General features: G+C 34.6%; 1 protein-coding gene and 1 pseudogene across 1 annotated transcript; one reads left to right on the forward strand and one right to left on the reverse strand.

Annotated features, from left to right (window-relative positions):
- The first annotated feature begins 5,515 nt into the window (after positions 1-5,515).
- Positions 5,516-5,962, forward strand: LOC139188536 (uncharacterized). The gene has a single exon (XM_070806125.1). The coding sequence runs from the start codon at positions 5,516-5,518 to the stop codon at positions 5,960-5,962; it is 447 nt and encodes a 148-aa protein (XP_070662226.1).
- Positions 5,963-13,094: 7,132 nt separating this feature from the next.
- On the reverse strand, positions 13,095-18,941 carry LOC114827260 (epoxide hydrolase 2-like; annotated as a pseudogene).
- Between the last annotated feature and the right edge of the window lie 500 nt (positions 18,942-19,441).

Consider the following 19,441-nt stretch of genomic DNA (forward strand, 5'->3'; position numbering starts at 1 on the left):
AGTTACCCGTTAAGGAAAATATATTTTAAACCAATAAATAATCAAATGAAAAACATAATACTAAATAAGTATATACATACCATATTGTCACATCCAAAACATAAAAACGCATTTTTCTTTTAAATATATTTTCACTTACCTAAAGTCTTTAATAGTTTTTTAATTAATGTAGAAGTGTAAAAAAATATAGAAAATATATATGAACGCTCGTAATGACAAGCTTTACAACTTTCATGAAGAGCTTAACTTCAAAATTCGCCACTATAATCATATAAATCATAGATCAAAATTTAACCGTTGATTATTGTTTACTGTTAAGCGTTATTGTTCTCATCAAATTTTGTTTTTTCAGATTTTCTTTTTTGAAAAGTCAATCTATTAGAGGATGCAGGAAGATGGACGGTTTGGATCGTTGATATTATATTCAGAGTTTTACGGTTAGTGAAAATATTGCTTGATGTTTATAAAGTTTCTACAAACTATTTGACATCGACTCATATTTCAGTTAACCGTAAATATTGAAACGTGATATCAAAGATCTGAACCGTTCATGTTCTTACATCTGCCAGATGATCATGTTTTCAAAAAAATATTCTAAAAATGAAATTAAGTAAGAAGAATAAAGTATAAATGACAATCGACGGTTAAATATAAATTTAAGGTTTATGAATTATAGTATTAGATTTCGAAGCTAACCCCTTCATGAAAGTTGTAAAGTTTGTCACTATGAGTGATTGTATATTTTTTTTTACATTTTTTACACTTCTACAATAATTATTATTAATATTATTAATTTTTCCCTCAAATAAAAAATATTATTTATGTGGGTTTGGAGGATTTTAAAAATCTAAACAATAATGTAATCGTAACCATTATCTATTCGTGGAGGAATAGTGATGAATCACGAGTGTTTATATATTATTTCACATTTTTCATACTTGTATGTATGTCTTCTTAGTTCTTGCCTATACAAATACTATATAAGTTTATTTTAATTTTGGACAACAATATGTTAAGTAAAATTTATCCTAGTAATTATAATAATGAACTCTCATAATAAAAATAAATAATGACTAAAACTTTTTTTTAAAACTTATATAGAATAATAATACAAAACTATATATTGTATATACTAATATGGCTATTGTATTTTATAATAAATCTTTTAGTAATTAAACTTTAAAATTATCAAAATAATTTTTTTCTTAACGGGTCGAAACGGGTTACCCACGTGTTACTCGCGTGTATACCCGTTAAGAACCCGTTATTAACGGGTCACCCGATAATGACCCGATAAGTTATCGTGTTGACCCGAAACCCGTTATTTTCGTGTCATTTTCATATCGTGTCAGAAACTGCCAGGTCTACTCTTTATCACCGGTAAGTGAGTTTAAATTTTGAAATATGTGTAGTGTATAGACACAAATTTCAAAATTTAAACTCATCCAAAAGTGGTAAATAGAGTGGTGAGAAAAAATGCACCCCCTTATTGCAAGGTTCTAAAAGATACTAGGCACTAATCAAGGGGTGAGTTAAATCTTAGGCCATCTCTAACCGAAGGGTCCAGATGATCGAAAATAGCCTGAAAAAATGTCTCCAACCAAAGGATCCAGATGGCCAGAAGGCCGAAAATAGCCTAAAAACCGTCTCCAACCGAAGGCTAAGCCAAAAGGCTTGTGGGCCTCACTGGACAAAAAATGGCTAAAGGGCCAACCGGCTGGCCCAACTCAGCTAGCTAACCAACCCCGAGCTAGGCCAAAATTTTCATTATTTCTGTCAGTTATATCCAACAGCATTGTACTTATTCATGTCGGTTATATCCGACAGGAATGGTAGGCCAAAATTTCAAATACAACGGCTAGTTACCGTTGGATTCAATTTTTTCTTTTTGGGCCACTTTTTTTTTTTATGAATTTAATTTGTAACTTTTAAATTTAATTTGTAGTTTTTAAATTTAAGTTGTTTTTAAATTTATGACACACCCTGATCCTAGAATCAAGACGTGCTGGTCGTCACGTGAGTGTGACGTAACCAAAAGTGCAGTGCGGAAGCAAGGGATATGAAAAATACGAAGGAATAAAAACCAACTACTAGCAGTAATAACCAACTAGCATGCTAGAGTGAATATAAGTGTGCAGTACACCAGTTCAGAGCATAAAGAAAACTAGGTGCAGTCAAGTAGGACTATAATTAAAGTACAACACCCGCAGGTGAGTCCTACATGCAGGAAGTCTGTTAGAACACCGAAGAAAACCTCGTGAGTCGCCAACTGCTAACTAGAACCTGGTGGGGCGCAAAAACAAAATTGAGTGGGTCAGTAAAACCAAAGTTTCCCAAAACATTTCAATAAAAACATTTCTAGCCCCTCACTGTAAAACCTGTATACTTTCCCAGAAAATAACGTAATAGCATATAAAACCTCATACGTCACAAGTCACCAATCTATCACAAATCCAAGGATATGCCATGCCATTAATGTCAATAACAAAACATAGATGCATCAAAATAACAGGTGACATAATGAATTAACCGAAGACCCTGCAGTTGGTCCTGTACGGTTAATTCCATAATTCAATATCCAACCCAGCCGGAGTCACCACGGTGACCTGTACGGCACTACTCTGCACATAAGTCGGAACTACCTGAAGTAGTCTGTACGACAAGAATGGTGTAATGATACGCTCTAGTGCTTCTCTCATAAATCATCTGCGCGCGTAATCTAAGGTCACCTACTAGTCGGAACCACTTCTAGTGGTCTGTACGACTAGCATGTCGGAACCCTCTCATGGTTTGTACGACATGCACCTACTTAGATCCAAGGTGAGCGTGCGGTGCGGTGAATAATATAAGCACTAACACCAGGGGTGCAGGTTATGAGTTCACAACACAATTCACATCATCAATGATTCACATAAGTAACATAAAACTCACATGTGCGTCCACAACGTCAATTCACATATATATATGCATTCATATCAATTCATATAATTCATAATATGCATGCATGGCAATTGAAAACATACTTTCATATAGATTCAATTTCTGGGAAAATTAATAGTATATAGGTATATACCGAAAACAAAACTGCCCACTCACTGGTAAGTCGATGGGTCGTAACCCCCGTGACGTCCCTGGATGCGCTTATCCTCGGGATAGGTGTCACCTATATGTGAAACAACTATAAAAACGTTAATTTCATGCACATAACCAACAATTCGAAATAACTTCTCATACGGTGCTCAATTTGGGTATATGAATATACCACATCGACCTACTCGACGTCACGGACGTCGAGAAATTTTTAGAAATTTTTTTTGAAGCGGCATGCGCCCCCACGCGCGTCTTCTTCCTCAAGCTCGCCGGACTGAGTTTTCCGGTGGCCGGAAAACTGGAGATTTTTTAATCTCCTTGTTCTCCGTCGTTTCTCAACCGTTTTCTTCGTATTTTATATCAATTTGAAGCCCTCAACATGTAGAATCACATTGGACTAATTTAAGGCTCTAAAAATAACTAAATCTCACCGGAAAAAAATTCCAAGAAAAACCGGCCAACTTTGAACTCTGTGATCCTGACGTCCAAAACCTTCAAACTAAGCACTCTGAGCTTCCTTAGGACCTCACTAAGCTCACTATAAGCTCAAAATTCCCTGAAATTCAACAATTCACGTGTGCATGAACAGTGATCTCAAAATGGGTTTCGGATTTCACGTGATATTGAGGGTTCCAAGTTCTAAAAAGTATACCAATGAACTCACAAGCTTGCAAGGATTCACAAACTTACCTTTTTGACGTCGATCCGTGAAGATTCGAGGGCATTGGCCCTTGTCCGTACCATTCGAGAGGAAGAGAGAGAGAAAGCTGTGAGGGAGGAGAGAGAGGCACGGGGGAGGGAGAGAAGGGTCTTGTGCGTGTGTGTTGTATGGTCCATCATAACTCATCACCATCCATTTTCTTTTTTCCTAACTCCCTAACCACACAAAATACAACCTTACTTTTTTTTTTATCCACTTAATTTTTCCCAAAACTTAGGAAATACATGAATTTAGTCCAAATAACATGTCACACACATACACATACCTTAATACCCGTCAAGGGTACTTCCGTCATTTCACGTCCCCGATATAGAATCCTGGAATGGGCTGTGACAATTTAAGTTGTTGTAGTTTTTAAATTTAAATAATAAATTATGTTTGGCCCATTAGCCCTCAGTTGGAGACGGTTTTTTGTCTGGCCCTCCAAAATATTAATAATTTAATGAAAAGTACATGGTCATATTTGTCTCCATCTCCAACCGAGGGTCAAAGGGCCATAGGGCTCGTTTTAGCCCTGTCACAAAAAATCGTCTCCAACTGACGGCCAACGGGTCATAGGGCCAAACATAATTTATTATTTAAAAACTACAACTTAAATTCAAATCCAACGGCTAAGTGACATCATCTAGCAGTTGGATTTGAATTTTTTTGGGCTACAAATAGGATGGATATTGGGTTATAATTCACACAACTTTGAATTCAATTTATTTCAGTTCAATCTCTTTCAATTCAATATATTTCAATTCAAGTTTGCAATGAATTCCAACTTTGGATCTTCCTCGGATTCCAACTGGGGGTTCTCATCCAATTCCAAATTGGACGAAAAATGGGCGCATATGAGACGAGAAGATGAGGAGTCTGAAGAAGAAGATGAAGTATGGCGCAACGACAAAACATATCAGCAGCTATGGTTGCGACCATGGTGTGTCAGCCAACTGTGCAACAACTTGAATGGGGTGGCTCTGTTGCTGGTCACTCTTACAAACCACGAAACATGGCGATGACGCATGCCAATCTAATGAATAACTACTTCAACCCCAACTCGGTGTACACAGAAGAAGATTTCAAAAGTCGTTTCCGGATAAGGCGTCATGTCTTCGAGCGTGTACTTCGTGATGTCTAGCAGGTCAATCCATACTTTTGACAGAAACAGGACAGAGCATGTCATCTTGGTTTCTCACCTTAGCAGAAGGTTATTATTGCACTCCAAAATGATGGCCTATAGCTCCCCAGTTGATTCGATGGATGAAACCCATGGTATGTCTGAGTCTACATGCCTTGAAACTCTTCAACAATTTTGTGTCACAATTGTTCAGGTTTACAAAGACGAGTACCTTCGCGAGCCAAATCAAGAAGATCTGGTTCAGCTCATTGGCAAAGCTTAAGACCGTGGGTTTCCGAGCATGATAGGGTAATTAGACTGCATGCATTGGGATTGGAAGAACTATCCCACCAGATGGCAAATAGGCTTTTGCAGAAGGTCGAGAAAGCCAACTGTTGTGTTAAAGGCGGTTGCCTCGTATGACACATGGATCTGGCATGCTTTCTTTGGAATCACTAGACCCCAAAATGACATTACAATTCTTAGGTGTTCACCTCTCTTCAATACCTCAAGGTAGAAGGTAAAGCACCTCAACTTGACTACTACATCAACGGTCGTCAGTACAATATGGGGTATTACTTGGCAGATGACATCTACCCAAAATGGTCCAAGCAATTCCAAACCCTAGGACTGACGCCGAAAAGTTATTTACCTTATACCAAGACGCATACCAGAAAGATGTTGAGAGAACATTCGATATTCTACAAGCACGGTGGAAGATCATCAGCGAACTGGCAAGAGGGTGGAGTCGAGAAAATTTGGACTCCATCATGATGTCTTGCATCATATTACACAATATGATTGTGAAGGATGAGCGAGATGGATATATTGATAAAGAGTCTGATGACGACCAAGAGGATCTAAATAGGTCAAGAAGGGCTCGTGCAAAAATATATGATGGGCCTAGTTTGCCTTTCAATCCAAGAATTGGTAGTATCTCTATAAATGAGTACATGAGGCACTATAGAATGATATGTTCCCGTGCCACAAACAAGTACCTACAACAGGATCTTGTTGCACATCTTTGGGCCAAAAATAGCATGGAGTAGGAGTTTAAGTTTTATGTTGTTAAATGTTTTTCAAAATGTTGTTTAAGTTTCATGTGGTTAAATGTTTTTTTATGTTGTTTAATGTTATTTAATGTTATTGAAAAAATTGAAGGAAAGATTAATGGAAGAGGTAAGAAAATATAATGTGAAGAATTGAAATAGAATGAAGTGAGATAGTATGGAATGGTGAAAATTATGTGAGAAATGATGTAGGAATGACTTAGGTATTGCTTGAGAAAAAAAAAAGGGGGAATTTTTAAAATTTCATAAACCAAGGCATAATTTAAAATTTTCAATGATGTAGGAATGGCCTAGGTGTTTATGAATGGCTTAGGAAAAAAAGGGAATTTTAAAATTTCATAAACAAAAAATTTGGCCAAAAAAAAACATTTGAATCCAACAGTAACTAGCCGTTGAATTTCAAATTCTGGCAACCATTCCTGTCGGTTATATACGACAGGAATAAGTACTATTACTGTAGGTTATTTCGGACAAGATTAATCACAATTTTGGCCCAGCCCGGGGCTGGCTGGATTGGGCCAGCCGGTTGGCCCTTTTAGATTTTGTGGGGCCCACGAGCCCTCTGGTCTAACCCTCGGTTGGAAATGGTTTTCAAGCAATTTTCGGCCCTTTGACCCTCTGGACCGTTCGGTTGAAGATGGTCTTAGGTCTCTATTGAAAGGGGCTAAATGTCCAAAAGCCAAAAAATGGTTTGATTTGTCAAAAAACTTATCTCCAACCGATGATTGAACTATAATTTTATAGAGCTCACCAGACTATTATTTCGTCAAAAGGGCATCGGGCTAGTTAAATGTAGCCCTCCTCTTAGCCCATTTTCTGGGGCTGAGCTCCTCAATTGCAATAATTGATTCAAACTTAACAACTATATTTGAAAGCATCAAACGGTAATTTAATTAAATTAAACAATAAATTTAAAATATAAAGTTAAAACTAATAAATTTCCGAAGGGGGTTGAAGATGGTATATGAATATGGCATGACACTATATATTTAAAAAAAAATTGCTGGGGTATAATTCCGAGTAGAACTATGTTTAGCATTTTCGTTTGGAGATGACCTTAATGGTTGAAGAATGACTATGACATATGCCCAACCACATTGGATTTACTTGTGCTCATACCTTAGAATGTCGAAAATTCAAATTGTATCAAAACAACTAATCTATTGACTTCAAATGTACAATTTTCACAATCGATATTACTTATTTAAGCTATATTATGAGAATAGAATAAATAAATTTGAAACGAACATAGTTAGACAGAAATATTATATTCACCAGTATAATACACTAGCAAAATCAATTGTAAGTAAATGAAATGTGTAATAATATCTCTTCGTGGTCCCATTATACCAAGATACGCCCCATACGCCTCCAGACCCACCACTTGCAAATCAAGCTGTATCTTTTTTCAGACATCCTGTGCTTCCTCGGTAACAAGCTAGGGGCTCCATAATAAACATCACAACTTTCCGAAGATCCAGAATCAGGTGGGTCTGAAGAATTGCATAGCTTGGGGTTATCATCTTGAGGACCCATATCATCTGGATCAGACCAAGGTCAGCGCCCACCGTACATATTACGCCTATGCCACTCTTCGGCTGGAAGGTGGAGTTCTAACATTCGGAGTAACAGATCACCAGCATCTGCACCTATAGGCCGGGGCATATTCTGTATTTAGCCCATCGCAAAAAGAGATTGTAACTTTGAGATTTCAGGTTGTGATTGACACTAACAAATTAACTAAAACAAATGTGTAGAATTCAATGTTTTAAAAGGCGAAGGCGTAGGTGAAGCATTTCTCTGATAGCCCCGTCTAAGCGAAAGCCTTGAGGAGTGAGGCTAATTTTTTAATATATAATATCTTAGTGGGATACATAGGTCTTAAAAGAAAAACCAAGAAAACTATATAACATTACAAAAATAATAATAAAACCAAAATGGTTGTATCAATATTTCTTTCCTATTGGCCAATTGGATTTTTGGATATTATAAACTAATATTAAAAGAATAAAAGTCTTTTGATTTTTTTAATATTTATAAAATAATATTAAAAAGATTAAAAATCATTTTGTCTTGGGCTTATCTTTTAGTCTTTATAATATTAATAAAATTAATATTAAAAACAAATACATAACAAATAATAATATCCTAAAAGCATATGTTGTGCAGTTGTCAACAAAGAAAGAAAAAATTTAAAGAAAACAAAAAATAAGGCAAAATATTTGCCGTCTTCTTCATCTTTCTTCTTCGAGCTCTGCAACCAAAACGTCCAGTAACTTCTGCAACTAAAAAACCAGATTTCAACAAAAAACAAATTTCAAATTTCGGCAACATTGACGCCCAATAAAATGCCTTGAGGTGTGCCCTAACAAAGCCTAGGCGAGTTTTTGCCCACCCTCACAAAATAAAGGCGATTTTTCTGCAACCCCGCCTCCAAAATTTAAAGAATAAAAGTCTTTTGTTTTTTTTTAGACTTATAAACTAATATTAAAAAAATAAAAGTCTTTTGATTCTTTTCCTATTGGCTCAAGGGAAAATTTTATCGGACAACAATAAGGCCAGCAATGCTTTATGGCACATAATGTTGGGCGGTGAAGCATCAACACGTACATAAAATGAGTGTAGCGGAGATGAGAATGCTTTGTTAAATGTGTGGACACATGAGGGATAAGATTAGGAATGAGGATATCCGCAGTAAAGTAGGAGTATCCGAAATTGAAGGAAAGATGAGAGAATCGACTACATTGGTTTGGACATATGAAACGAAGGCCTATTGACGCTCTGGTTTGAAGATGCGATTATGGAACAGAGGTTCAGGACCAAAGGGGTAGAGTAAGACATAGGAAGACTTTGGAAGAGACTCTAAGAAAAGACTTAAAGTACTTGGATCTAACGGAAAACGTGATACAGAACCGAGTGCAATGACGTTCTAGGATTCATATAGCCAACCCCACTTAGTGAAAAAAAGCTTTGTTGTTGTTGTAGATAAAATTTGATTGATTGTTATTACTTTCTCTACAATACGAAGGCAGTATATATACACATCTACTCCTTCTAGTACAAGGAATAATAATACAAGAGTTTATCCTAAACTAGGAAGGAATCCCTTTAATCTAGGAAACCAAATTACATTCCAATACCTATTAACTTATGACTCACATGCCAACAGTTGTTGTATAAAATAATATTAAAAAGTTAAAAAATCTTTTTGTCTTGGGCTTATCTTTTAGTCTTTATAATATTTATAAATTAATATTAAAAACAAAAACATAACAAAAAAGAATATCCTAAAGGCATACATTGTACAACTATCAACAAAGAAAGAAATTTTTTAAAGAAAACAAAAAATAAGGCAAAATATTTGTTGTCTTCTTCATCTTTCTTCTACGAGCTCTGCAACCAAAAAGCCTAGTAACTTCTGCAACTAAAAACCCAAATTTCAACAAACAAAAAAATTCAAATTTCAGCAACATTGAAGCCCAATAAAATGCCTTGAGGCACGCCCCAACGAAGCCTAGACGAGTTTTTGCCCACCCCCACAAAACAGAGGCGATTTTTCTGCAGCCCCGCTTCCAAAGCTGCCTTGGGGCGAGTTTTTCAAAACACTGGTAGAATTTTAAACAACCAATTAACAAGAAAGTTAATCCTCTGATTGAATAAAGTTGCAAGCATTGAGTTTAGCAGCATTATTAACAAGGAAGAGCAAAAACCATGCAACTCCATCACCATGCATGAGTGGTATTTTAGGAAATACAACTATACCTGCATATGAGGGTCCTAATTGTCGTGAAAAAATTAGCATGTACATGAAAATCTATAAGCATCTTGAATAAAATATATTCTAACTCATATATCTGTTTCAAATTTATTTAGACAACAGTTAAAAGGCTTAATTACTGATGCACCATTGAAAGTGTGAAAAAATCTTATTATGCCTTTGGAAACTTATTTTGATCCAATTTACTTACTTTCTAAATATGTAAACGTATCTCATTTTATCGTATACCATTAGCTTCATTAAGTTTTTCTTTAATATTGCTCACGTTAACGTGTAATCCATACGGCAAAAGACGAGGCCGAGGGAATACCGTTAGTATATGAATATGGCATGGCACTATTTATTTAAAAACAATTTTTTGCAAGGATATAATTATGGGTAGAAATATGTTTAGCCATTTCGTTTGGAGATCACCTTAATAGTTGAAGAATGAGTATGATATATGTCTAAGCACATTGGATTTACTTGTGCTCATACTTTAGAATGTTGAAAATTCAAACTGTATCAAAACAACTTATCTATTGACTTCAAATGTACATTTTTTTCACAATTGATATTACTTATTTAAGCTATATTAAGAGAATAGAAGAAATAAATTTGAAACGAACAAACTTAGATAGAAATATTCTATTCATTAGAATAATACACCACTTGGAAAATCAATTGTAATTAAATGAAATGCGTAACAATATCTCTCTGTGATCCCATTATACCAAGATACACCCCATACGCCCACCAGACCCACCACTTGCAAAATCAGGTTGCATCTCTTTCAGACATCCTGTGCTTCCTCGGCAACAGGCCATGGACTCCATAATACCAACTTTCCGAAGATCAGGAATTAGGTGGGTCTGAAGCATTGCATAGCTTGGGGTTATCATCTTGAAGACCCATATCATCTGGATCAAACCAAGGTCGGCGCCCACCATACATATTGCGCCTATGGCACTCTTCGGCTGGAAGGTGGAGTTCTAACACTCGGAGTAACAGACCACCAGCATCTGCACCTATAGACTGGGGCATATTCTGTATAGCCCATCGAAAAAAGATATTGTAACTATGAGGCCTCGTTTGTTTGACCTTCTTAGCTAGGACTGGACTAGCTAGGATTAATAACCCATGTTTGGTATAACAAGAGACTAAGTTAAATGGGATTAGCTCGGACTCGTGTCGACTAAGTCCTTTGCTCGCTGATCTTAGCTAAACCCCTCGAAAACTACGGGATTGCTAATCCCATCTCCACCACCACCAACATCCCGCGAACCTAGTCATCAAAATCTAGCCTTTTTGCCAATCTCCATCATCCTGCAAACCCAGCAAACCCAAGCCCCTATTTGCTTCCCGATGAACCCACATCCTAAATTTCCCGACGAACAAACAAAAGAACACTTAACACTTAATCGATATGCAGAAATGGGTTCTCCATTTTTGTCGATTGAACTGGAATTAGACCCATAAAACAAAGATAACGGTCTTTGCCTAAAGAACTTTGGATCCGAAAACGATCTTCACAATTTGAGATCCCTCTGCCACACCGCAGCTCCAGCTCTAAGCGCTTCCTTGGAGGCGAAACGAAATGAATACAAGGGGAGAGAGAGGAGAGGGGACAGTGGTACATATGTGAAACATAAGAAAAAGGAAGGGGGAAGGAGGAGACGGACGACGAAGTAAAAAATGGAAAATGATAAAAAGAGATGCATAGATATCAGAGAAGAAGATGAGTCTAGAACAAATGGAAAATGATAAAAAATAATAAAATATTAATTGATATAGATTAAATTTAAAAAAAATTAATAAATATAGATTAAATAATATAATATTATAGTCCTGCTTCTTAGTCCGACACTGCACCAAACGCTTCACTAAGTTAGTCCATCTTAGTCTAGTCTAAGTCAGTCCAATTTAGTCTCTGAAGCTAGTCCAGTCCAAGACAGTCCGATGCAACAAACGCACCTTGAGATTTCAAGTTGTGATTGACACTAACAAATTAACTAAAACAAAATGTGTAGAATTTTGAACAACCAGTTAACAAGAAAGTTAATCCTCTGACTGAATAAAGTTGCAAGCATTGAGTTTAGCAGCATTATTAACAAGGAAGAGCAGAAACCATGCAACTCCATCATCATGCATGAGTGGTATTTTAGGAAATACAACTATACTTGCATATGAAGGTCCTAATTGTCATGAACAAAATTAGCATGTACATGAAAATCTATAAGCATCTTGAAAAAAAAAATATTCTAACTCATATATCCGTTTCAAATTTATTTAGACAACAGTTAAAAGGCTTAATTACTGGTGCATCATTGAAAGTGTGCAAAATTCTCACTCTGCCTCTTCAAACTTATTTTGATCCAATTTACTTACTTTCTAAAATATGTAAACGTGTCTCATTTTATTGTATATTGTTAGCTTCATTAAATTTTTCTTAAATGTCACTCAGGTTAACGTGTCATCCATGTGGCAAAAGATAGAGTACTTTTTTGTCTTTTTCCGATCTCCAACTCAGTACAAGCCTCTTATTCTCTTTCACTCCTTTCGCTCATTTCTCTCTCTCTCTCTCTCTCTCTCTCTCTCTCTCTCTCTCTCTCGATCTCACACTATGTTTGGATGAAGAAATTTAAGATTACTAAGAAATTTTGAAATGATGGGATTTTATTTTTTAGAATTTGTGAATTTTCTTGTTTGGTTAACCTAAAAAAACAATGGATTTGAATATGGAAGTTGTTATTTTTAAACTCTCAATCATAGAAATTGAGAAATGACACCTATTTACATGGAATTTAAATCTGGGAATTAGAGGTTCCAAATTCCAAGTTTTTTTTTCTACGCGGAAATTCTAAATTTCTATATTTATGAATTCAAACAAGGGAATTAGTGTATGTCAATTTATAAATTCTAATTTTAATCCAAATTCCATGTTTATTTCTCTCATTCAAACATAGTGTTATTGATTTTTGGCTAAATAATCTTTAAAAATATGAGTTTTCACCTTTTTTATAATTTGTGATTCTCATTTCCACATGTGAGCAAGATGGTAATGTTTAACTCACATGAATGACAAGTTTAATATTCAATTATTACTGCCATATTGCATGACTTTCACCTCAAATTCCTATCTTAATAAAGCGTGCAACAAATGAAGTCTTACTGTAGTATTTGAGAAACATTACACGTCAAAATTACAAAGCAATCTTTTGTATAAATTAAGATAAAATATTGTTCAGATTATCGAATCACATGCATAATTTTCCAGTGGTTCACAAAAAACCTTTGCAAAAGCCTTCTATAAATAACACTTCGTCTCTACAATCTTCACGCATGCAATAGCAGTCAAACGTGCTTTCCAAGGAAGGTAATGATAAGCTAATTAACCTCGCTAGCGATTGTTCTTGAACGAAATGCCATCCTTCGGACATGTATTGAATCTCCAAATTGGGGACAAACTTTTTCACCCTCCCAATGTCGATGTAGTAATCTATCCCTGGAAATTTGTTTACATAATCCTTGCTTCCCATTATATAAAGTGCTGGATCTTTAACAATTAGATTAATCAAGCCGGATTCTTCTCTAAGTGCCCTACCAATACATAACGTAAAGTTCAAGAAATCATTAACGTGTACTAACAACTTGAATCCAAGTTAGCAGGGTTAAACTAATTTCAAATGATAGGTCTGATGATTCAATAATAATGTTTTTTTCATTAACTCTTCTAGTATGCGGAAGTGACAGTGAATCGAAGATCAAATGCGTTACCTATACGGAATTTGCAGTGCAGTTTGGAAGCCCGATTTCTCATACAAAGCTCCATATGCCGCAAGATCTTCCTCGGTGAACCAAGGGGGAATAGGGGTAGATGGATCCACCACGTCCATGATCTTCTGGTTTTTTGCAGCTATTGGTATTTCACTTATGGAGAAAAGGATGTAAATGTTCTGAGCAACTGTTTCATCAAAGCACCCAAAATAAGTCTCTGCTCGGCCAGGTTCCTATAATAGAGGTAACAGTAAATTGTAACTTGTAAGCAAGCTAGTCATGGCATAGATATGGATAACGAGACCAAGAAAATGCACACCTGCCATCTTGAAATGTAGAAGCCCTCAGGGAGGTTTTTATCGAATTTTAGAGGGCTTGGTGGCATGATTGGCACTCCGATTGTTATAACTCCCAAGACCCTCTTTGGGTACGCAAGGGCAAATAAGTACGCTGGCCGAGCTCCAAAGTCCTTTCCGACGAGGAAAACCTACGTAAAATTTACTGAAAATATGACTTTAACCCCTTAAACTCAATTTCTTTCATATAAAACTTGACATAACCTTTTTACTCGAATAAAGCCCAATTACTAGACTCCACATAAGCAAATTCAATTAATTATATGTTTGACTCTACACATTTTAATTTTTTTGAATGCCTAAAATACCCATTTTTGCATGTTTAATGTGCACAATTAAACATATGCAGATTTTAAGAAGGATTAATGATTTTACAAAAATAAAAAAGGCACTAATATTCTAAATGCATTGCATGTTATATGAGAATTCAAGATTTCCACGTTTTGTAATTAATTTGGTTGATTCATGTTTCTCTTACTCCATAAAATTTGCTTCTAATTTGATATAGGAATTAATTTGGCAAGTTTTCTTAATCTTAACAACATTTTTCAATTTAAATATATTTTTTTTAGAGAAATAGTCTATCTTATAAAATATTTATCAATAAAATAATGTACCTATAATTTTTTTTTTTGCCAACTACAAATTTATACCATAATTTATCTATCATATCAAATTTGTGGTGTAATAATGTACCTATTATTTAATTTTTACAACACTAATGTATCTTCAAAAATAATTTACTTAATGTTTAGTTTTAGCAAAAATAATTTACCTACTGTGTATAATTTGTGAAGCTAATGATGCACCTATTGTTTTAATTTAAAAAAAAAATTAATGTATGTACAAAAATAATTTATCTATTGTTCAAATTTCAGGATAAAAATTTACCTGTTCTTATTTAACAACAATATATCCATAATTTTATTTTTCTATGAATATAATTTACCTACTTTTTAATTTTATATGAAACTAATTTACCTACTGTGACAATAATGTATCTACAATTTTACATAAAAAATTTACCTTTTTGTACAACAATAGTGTATCTACAACTTTGGTTTTGTATGAATTTAATTTACCTACAATTTAACTTTTTAAAAAAAATGTATCTTCTATTTTATGTTTTACTATTATATATATGTTTGATGTTTTTGTGTTCGCAAAATAATTTATCTAAAATTACATAGTCAAGAGATATGGTAATGAGATATGGTAATGCATTATATTAATTCATTATTAGACTGGTAAAAGAAATTGTTAAAAACGTTAGCCATAATGGTTGGCTAATAATGGTTGTATGAGAACAGTTATAGAAAGTTGTGGCATAAATTGTAAATAACTTATATTAATAGGTTACTTATTTTTTATGTGGCAATTTATTTAAATTTTGGATTTTTATTGGATGTTTATTCATAGATGGGTTTTTACCCAAGGTATATGAGTTGTATGAGTCTATATCTAATAAACAACCCTAAAATTTATTATCAAACGTGTTACATTGCAATTCTCTTATGCTCTCACTGCATAATATGATTGGCACATAAGGAAATGCAAATGTTATAATCCTTCAAACAATAAGCTTTTCATTTGCAAGATAAACAACAAAACCAGCCAAAGCAAAGTAAATGCACGTTGTAGTAATTTCACACTCTCATGTTCTCCTGCTACACTCTCATGATTTTTTTGTATCCTTAATTCTTTCTGAAAATTTAACTTTCCCCCTCCAAACTCATTTTTTCTAGCCTCTAGCCCATCATATAATATTTATCCCAATAAAACCCAATGATTAGGATCCAACTAGGCAACTTACCAAATTAAGTTTGTGTGTCTGTTTTTATAATTTTTGGATCCCTAATTGAAGGAATTATTTTGTGAAAACATGTTCATTTGAGCAACATCATATAGCATGCAATTAACAATTAAAGGCGGAATCATGCTTGTATGCACTCAAAAACAAAACATGACCATGAAATTCAAAGCCTAGTAGATTGGTGAACCAATTAATCAACTCAAAACAAAGTGAGTTGAAATTAATACCTTTGTAGATTCCTCTTTGCATAAGCAAAGGCTAATCACCCAAAGAGATAGGGCCTTCATTCCTTGCTTCTTAGATCCATGGATTTGGATGGAAGAATAGATTCTCTAAGTTCCCAAAATTGAGAACCTCTAAGTCTCTTCACCAAGGTTAGATTGTAGAAGAAATGAGTGACCTTGGAGTAGTAGGATTGCTAGATGTACCCTCCAAGGTGTTGGCCTCTTTAGAGAGAAAAATGGAGAGACAATTCTCACCAATTTTCCCCAAAATAAACCCTTAATCACTTAATGAATATTTGGCTATAAAGTCCTTTATATAGTCCCTTCAAATAAGTGACCTAAAGAACCAAAACCCTAATTCATCATACATGGCCGGCCTACCTTGGGATTTTTGGGCTTTTGGGCATTTGTGAATCTTTATTCATTAAGTTGTCATACAACTTAAGTCAATGGGCTTGACGTTCGAAGCCCATTGGGCCTTAAGGTCCAAAACTATCCCGAGGTCTTTAACGAACTTATTCGTTTGATTAATTAACATATTAATTAATCATTGCCATAAATAAATGATTAAACCATTTAATCATTCTTACTCATTTCAGTTTAATCTTCAATCTCCACCTTTTATGGTGTACGATCCATTAGGTTCCTTTTAGCGAGGTAGTGGGCGATTAAAACCATTTTACATCGATTGTGAATTGAAACTATTTTCAATTCTCCCTTTAGTGATTACACACGTTTAGGGCTTCCACAAACCATGAGTGACACCTAGCAGCATATCATGGTTATCCAAGCTAATCAGAAGAGGATAGAGAACCTATTCAGTTTGGGATTACAAATGCAATACGGTTCTTCTCTAATCTAATACTCTTGACCACATTGTTTGGTATGATAGTTTATTTATTCATGTCTACTATCCAATGTGATTCGTGTGCTTATATGATTTCCTTGAATGTGATTTGGAACGCATTCCCTAATCTCATTCATACTCTGGCCAGAGATTCCAAATCATATCATAGAGTATTCTCCCTCAACTGTTTGAAGGTTAGAGATCCCTTGTTGCGCATTCACTTGTCTCCATAGCTAAGTGGCTTAACCCCAACGATGCCGTGGACACCCCGAGGGGGTGACTTTGACATAATCAAAGATCAAGGACTTAACCACAAGACAACTGTGATGCCTCAGGTCAAAGGACTACTTTGCATTATCCCAACCATGAGTTCTCATGTGACATGGAATATAAGAACTCTTCGTTGATCACGTTCAGTGAACTCATTCTCTATTGAGCACCTACGTACTTGTCTTGATGTCACACACACCAATGACTTGAGACTAATCACTCTCCCTGAGAGAAGACATAGTACGTACTGATCTTAACGGACTGTCAACACCCAATTGGCAATCCTATGATCAGGAACGTTTAGGATGTGTCTACGAAAGAATGGTCTCATGAATCTAACTTCATTAGATTACATTCTCTCAATCACATATTCCTTGGACTTTATCGTTTAAGCATATAACATTTATATGAGACGGCTCAAACAATAATGTATGCCCTTTATATGTAAAACTAGATTAGTTTAACATGTGAAATGTCCGTAAAGTATCATCACATGATTGGCTTTAGGGCACATTTCCAACACTAATATACCCCATCTAAGCAAGTATGGAAAGTTCTTATAATTTTGTTTTAATTGATCACGTGCATTGAATTTGGCGAGGTCTTGTAGCCATGAAATATGGTTCTAGATGGAGGAATTAATTTGGAAATTTTTTTAGTTTTGACAATAAATTTCAATTTGAATATACCTAATTTAGTGTTTATTTTCAACAATATCTATTGTTTAATTTTATGAAAATAATTCACCTACTATGAAAATTAATTTTATGAAAACAATATCTATTGTTTAATTTTATACCTACAGTATAATTACATGAAAATAGTTTACCTACTATGAAAATTAATTTTTTCAAAACAATTTCTATTGTTTAATTTAATGAAAATAATTTACCTATTGTATAATTACATGAAAATTAATGTGCCTACTTTATAAATTTGTAACAAAATTAATTTACCTACTTCTTTTTATGGTATTAGTATACATAAATGTAGAATATATGTCCGTATACATTTGATCTAATTAGGTTTTGGATTGGAGGAGTTCACACAAAATTAAAAATATATTAAACAAATTAAATGTCTAAAGGAAACGTATAAGAGATTTGGTGGCATGATTTTGTAAATAAACACAAATTCATGGACATCTTTTATCCAACATGACATCATATTTAAAATTTGGGTTTTATTTAGAAGTTATAATATATGTGGGTTTTTGTCTAGAGTTTAAGATTTGCAAGGATTTAAATCTAAAAAATCCTAATTCTTTTTTTATTTATTCTACCTAAAAAGTATGAACAAACGTGCGTAGAAAATGAGAGTTTAGAAATCACAAAAGTCATCTAAATTTGATTACAACAAATTGCTTTTTCAATCAAACTTGTAATAACAACCATGCAAACAATGATTAATGAAACAAAGAACCAAGTTTCAAATTCGAAGCTCAATTTCTAGCGAAAATTAAAAATAAAAAAAGGCCAAAATTAAAAACAAAAAAGGGCATCTGAAAAGTTTGTATCATGGGAGTAGCAAGGGAATCAAGAATTCCAAGGAAGTCACTGATGAGGTCGCGGTAGGAGGCCTTGTCGGGTTGGGGAGGCGGGTCGGAGAGTCCGTATCCGCTGTAGTGGGGAGCAATGGCTCGGAGGCCGGAGTGGGGCCAGACCAATCATCTGGTGCCGCCACGAGTACCAAATTTCAGGGAAACCATGGAGGAACACGATCACATTGAGACCTATATAAAAACAGAGAAAGACGGCGTTTGATCGATTATGTTCGTGTTCGATTTTACTAAGAATAATAAGTACGGCGTACGGATGAGGAAGTGGGGAGGAAGATATTATGACCTGTTCCGATGTCGACAACGTGGAGCTTTAGGCCTTGTACGGTGATGTACTTGTGCTGTAATTGTTCCATTTCAATCTTTCCTTAACGAACAAGAAAGAGAGAGAGTTAAGTACAGTTTAGAAAATGTATGACGAATTTACTACAAACTTGACAATAAAAATAGAATACAAATAACAAAATATTCTCTCTTTAAGTGAGATCTTCTATCGGTTCCAAGTCCAGATAAAAAATGAAAGGAGGGTGTCAGATGGTCAGGACCCGACACTCTGTTTTCACGTCAAATCATTATGGTAATGAATCCATAAAAATAGAATATGTTTGATTTTTAATACAATCAATTAGTTATAAGATTAAACTAATATAAACTGCGGATAAATTTTGAATTTAGGTGTATAAAGTGCGCATATTCGTTCTAAATATCTAGGTAATGGAACTACATTTATGTCGGTTTTATTTGATTTAGAGAACAAGAATAAAAATTTCCCATAAGTATACAAATTAAGTTTAAGACGTCTTAATAATTAGAAGATACCTTTATACGTTATTCTTTCATCAGTCATGTTGCATGA

This window comes from Malus domestica, chromosome 10 (assembly GCF_042453785.1).
Source record: "Malus domestica chromosome 10, GDT2T_hap1".
Taxonomy (NCBI): domain Eukaryota; kingdom Viridiplantae; phylum Streptophyta; class Magnoliopsida; order Rosales; family Rosaceae; genus Malus; species Malus domestica.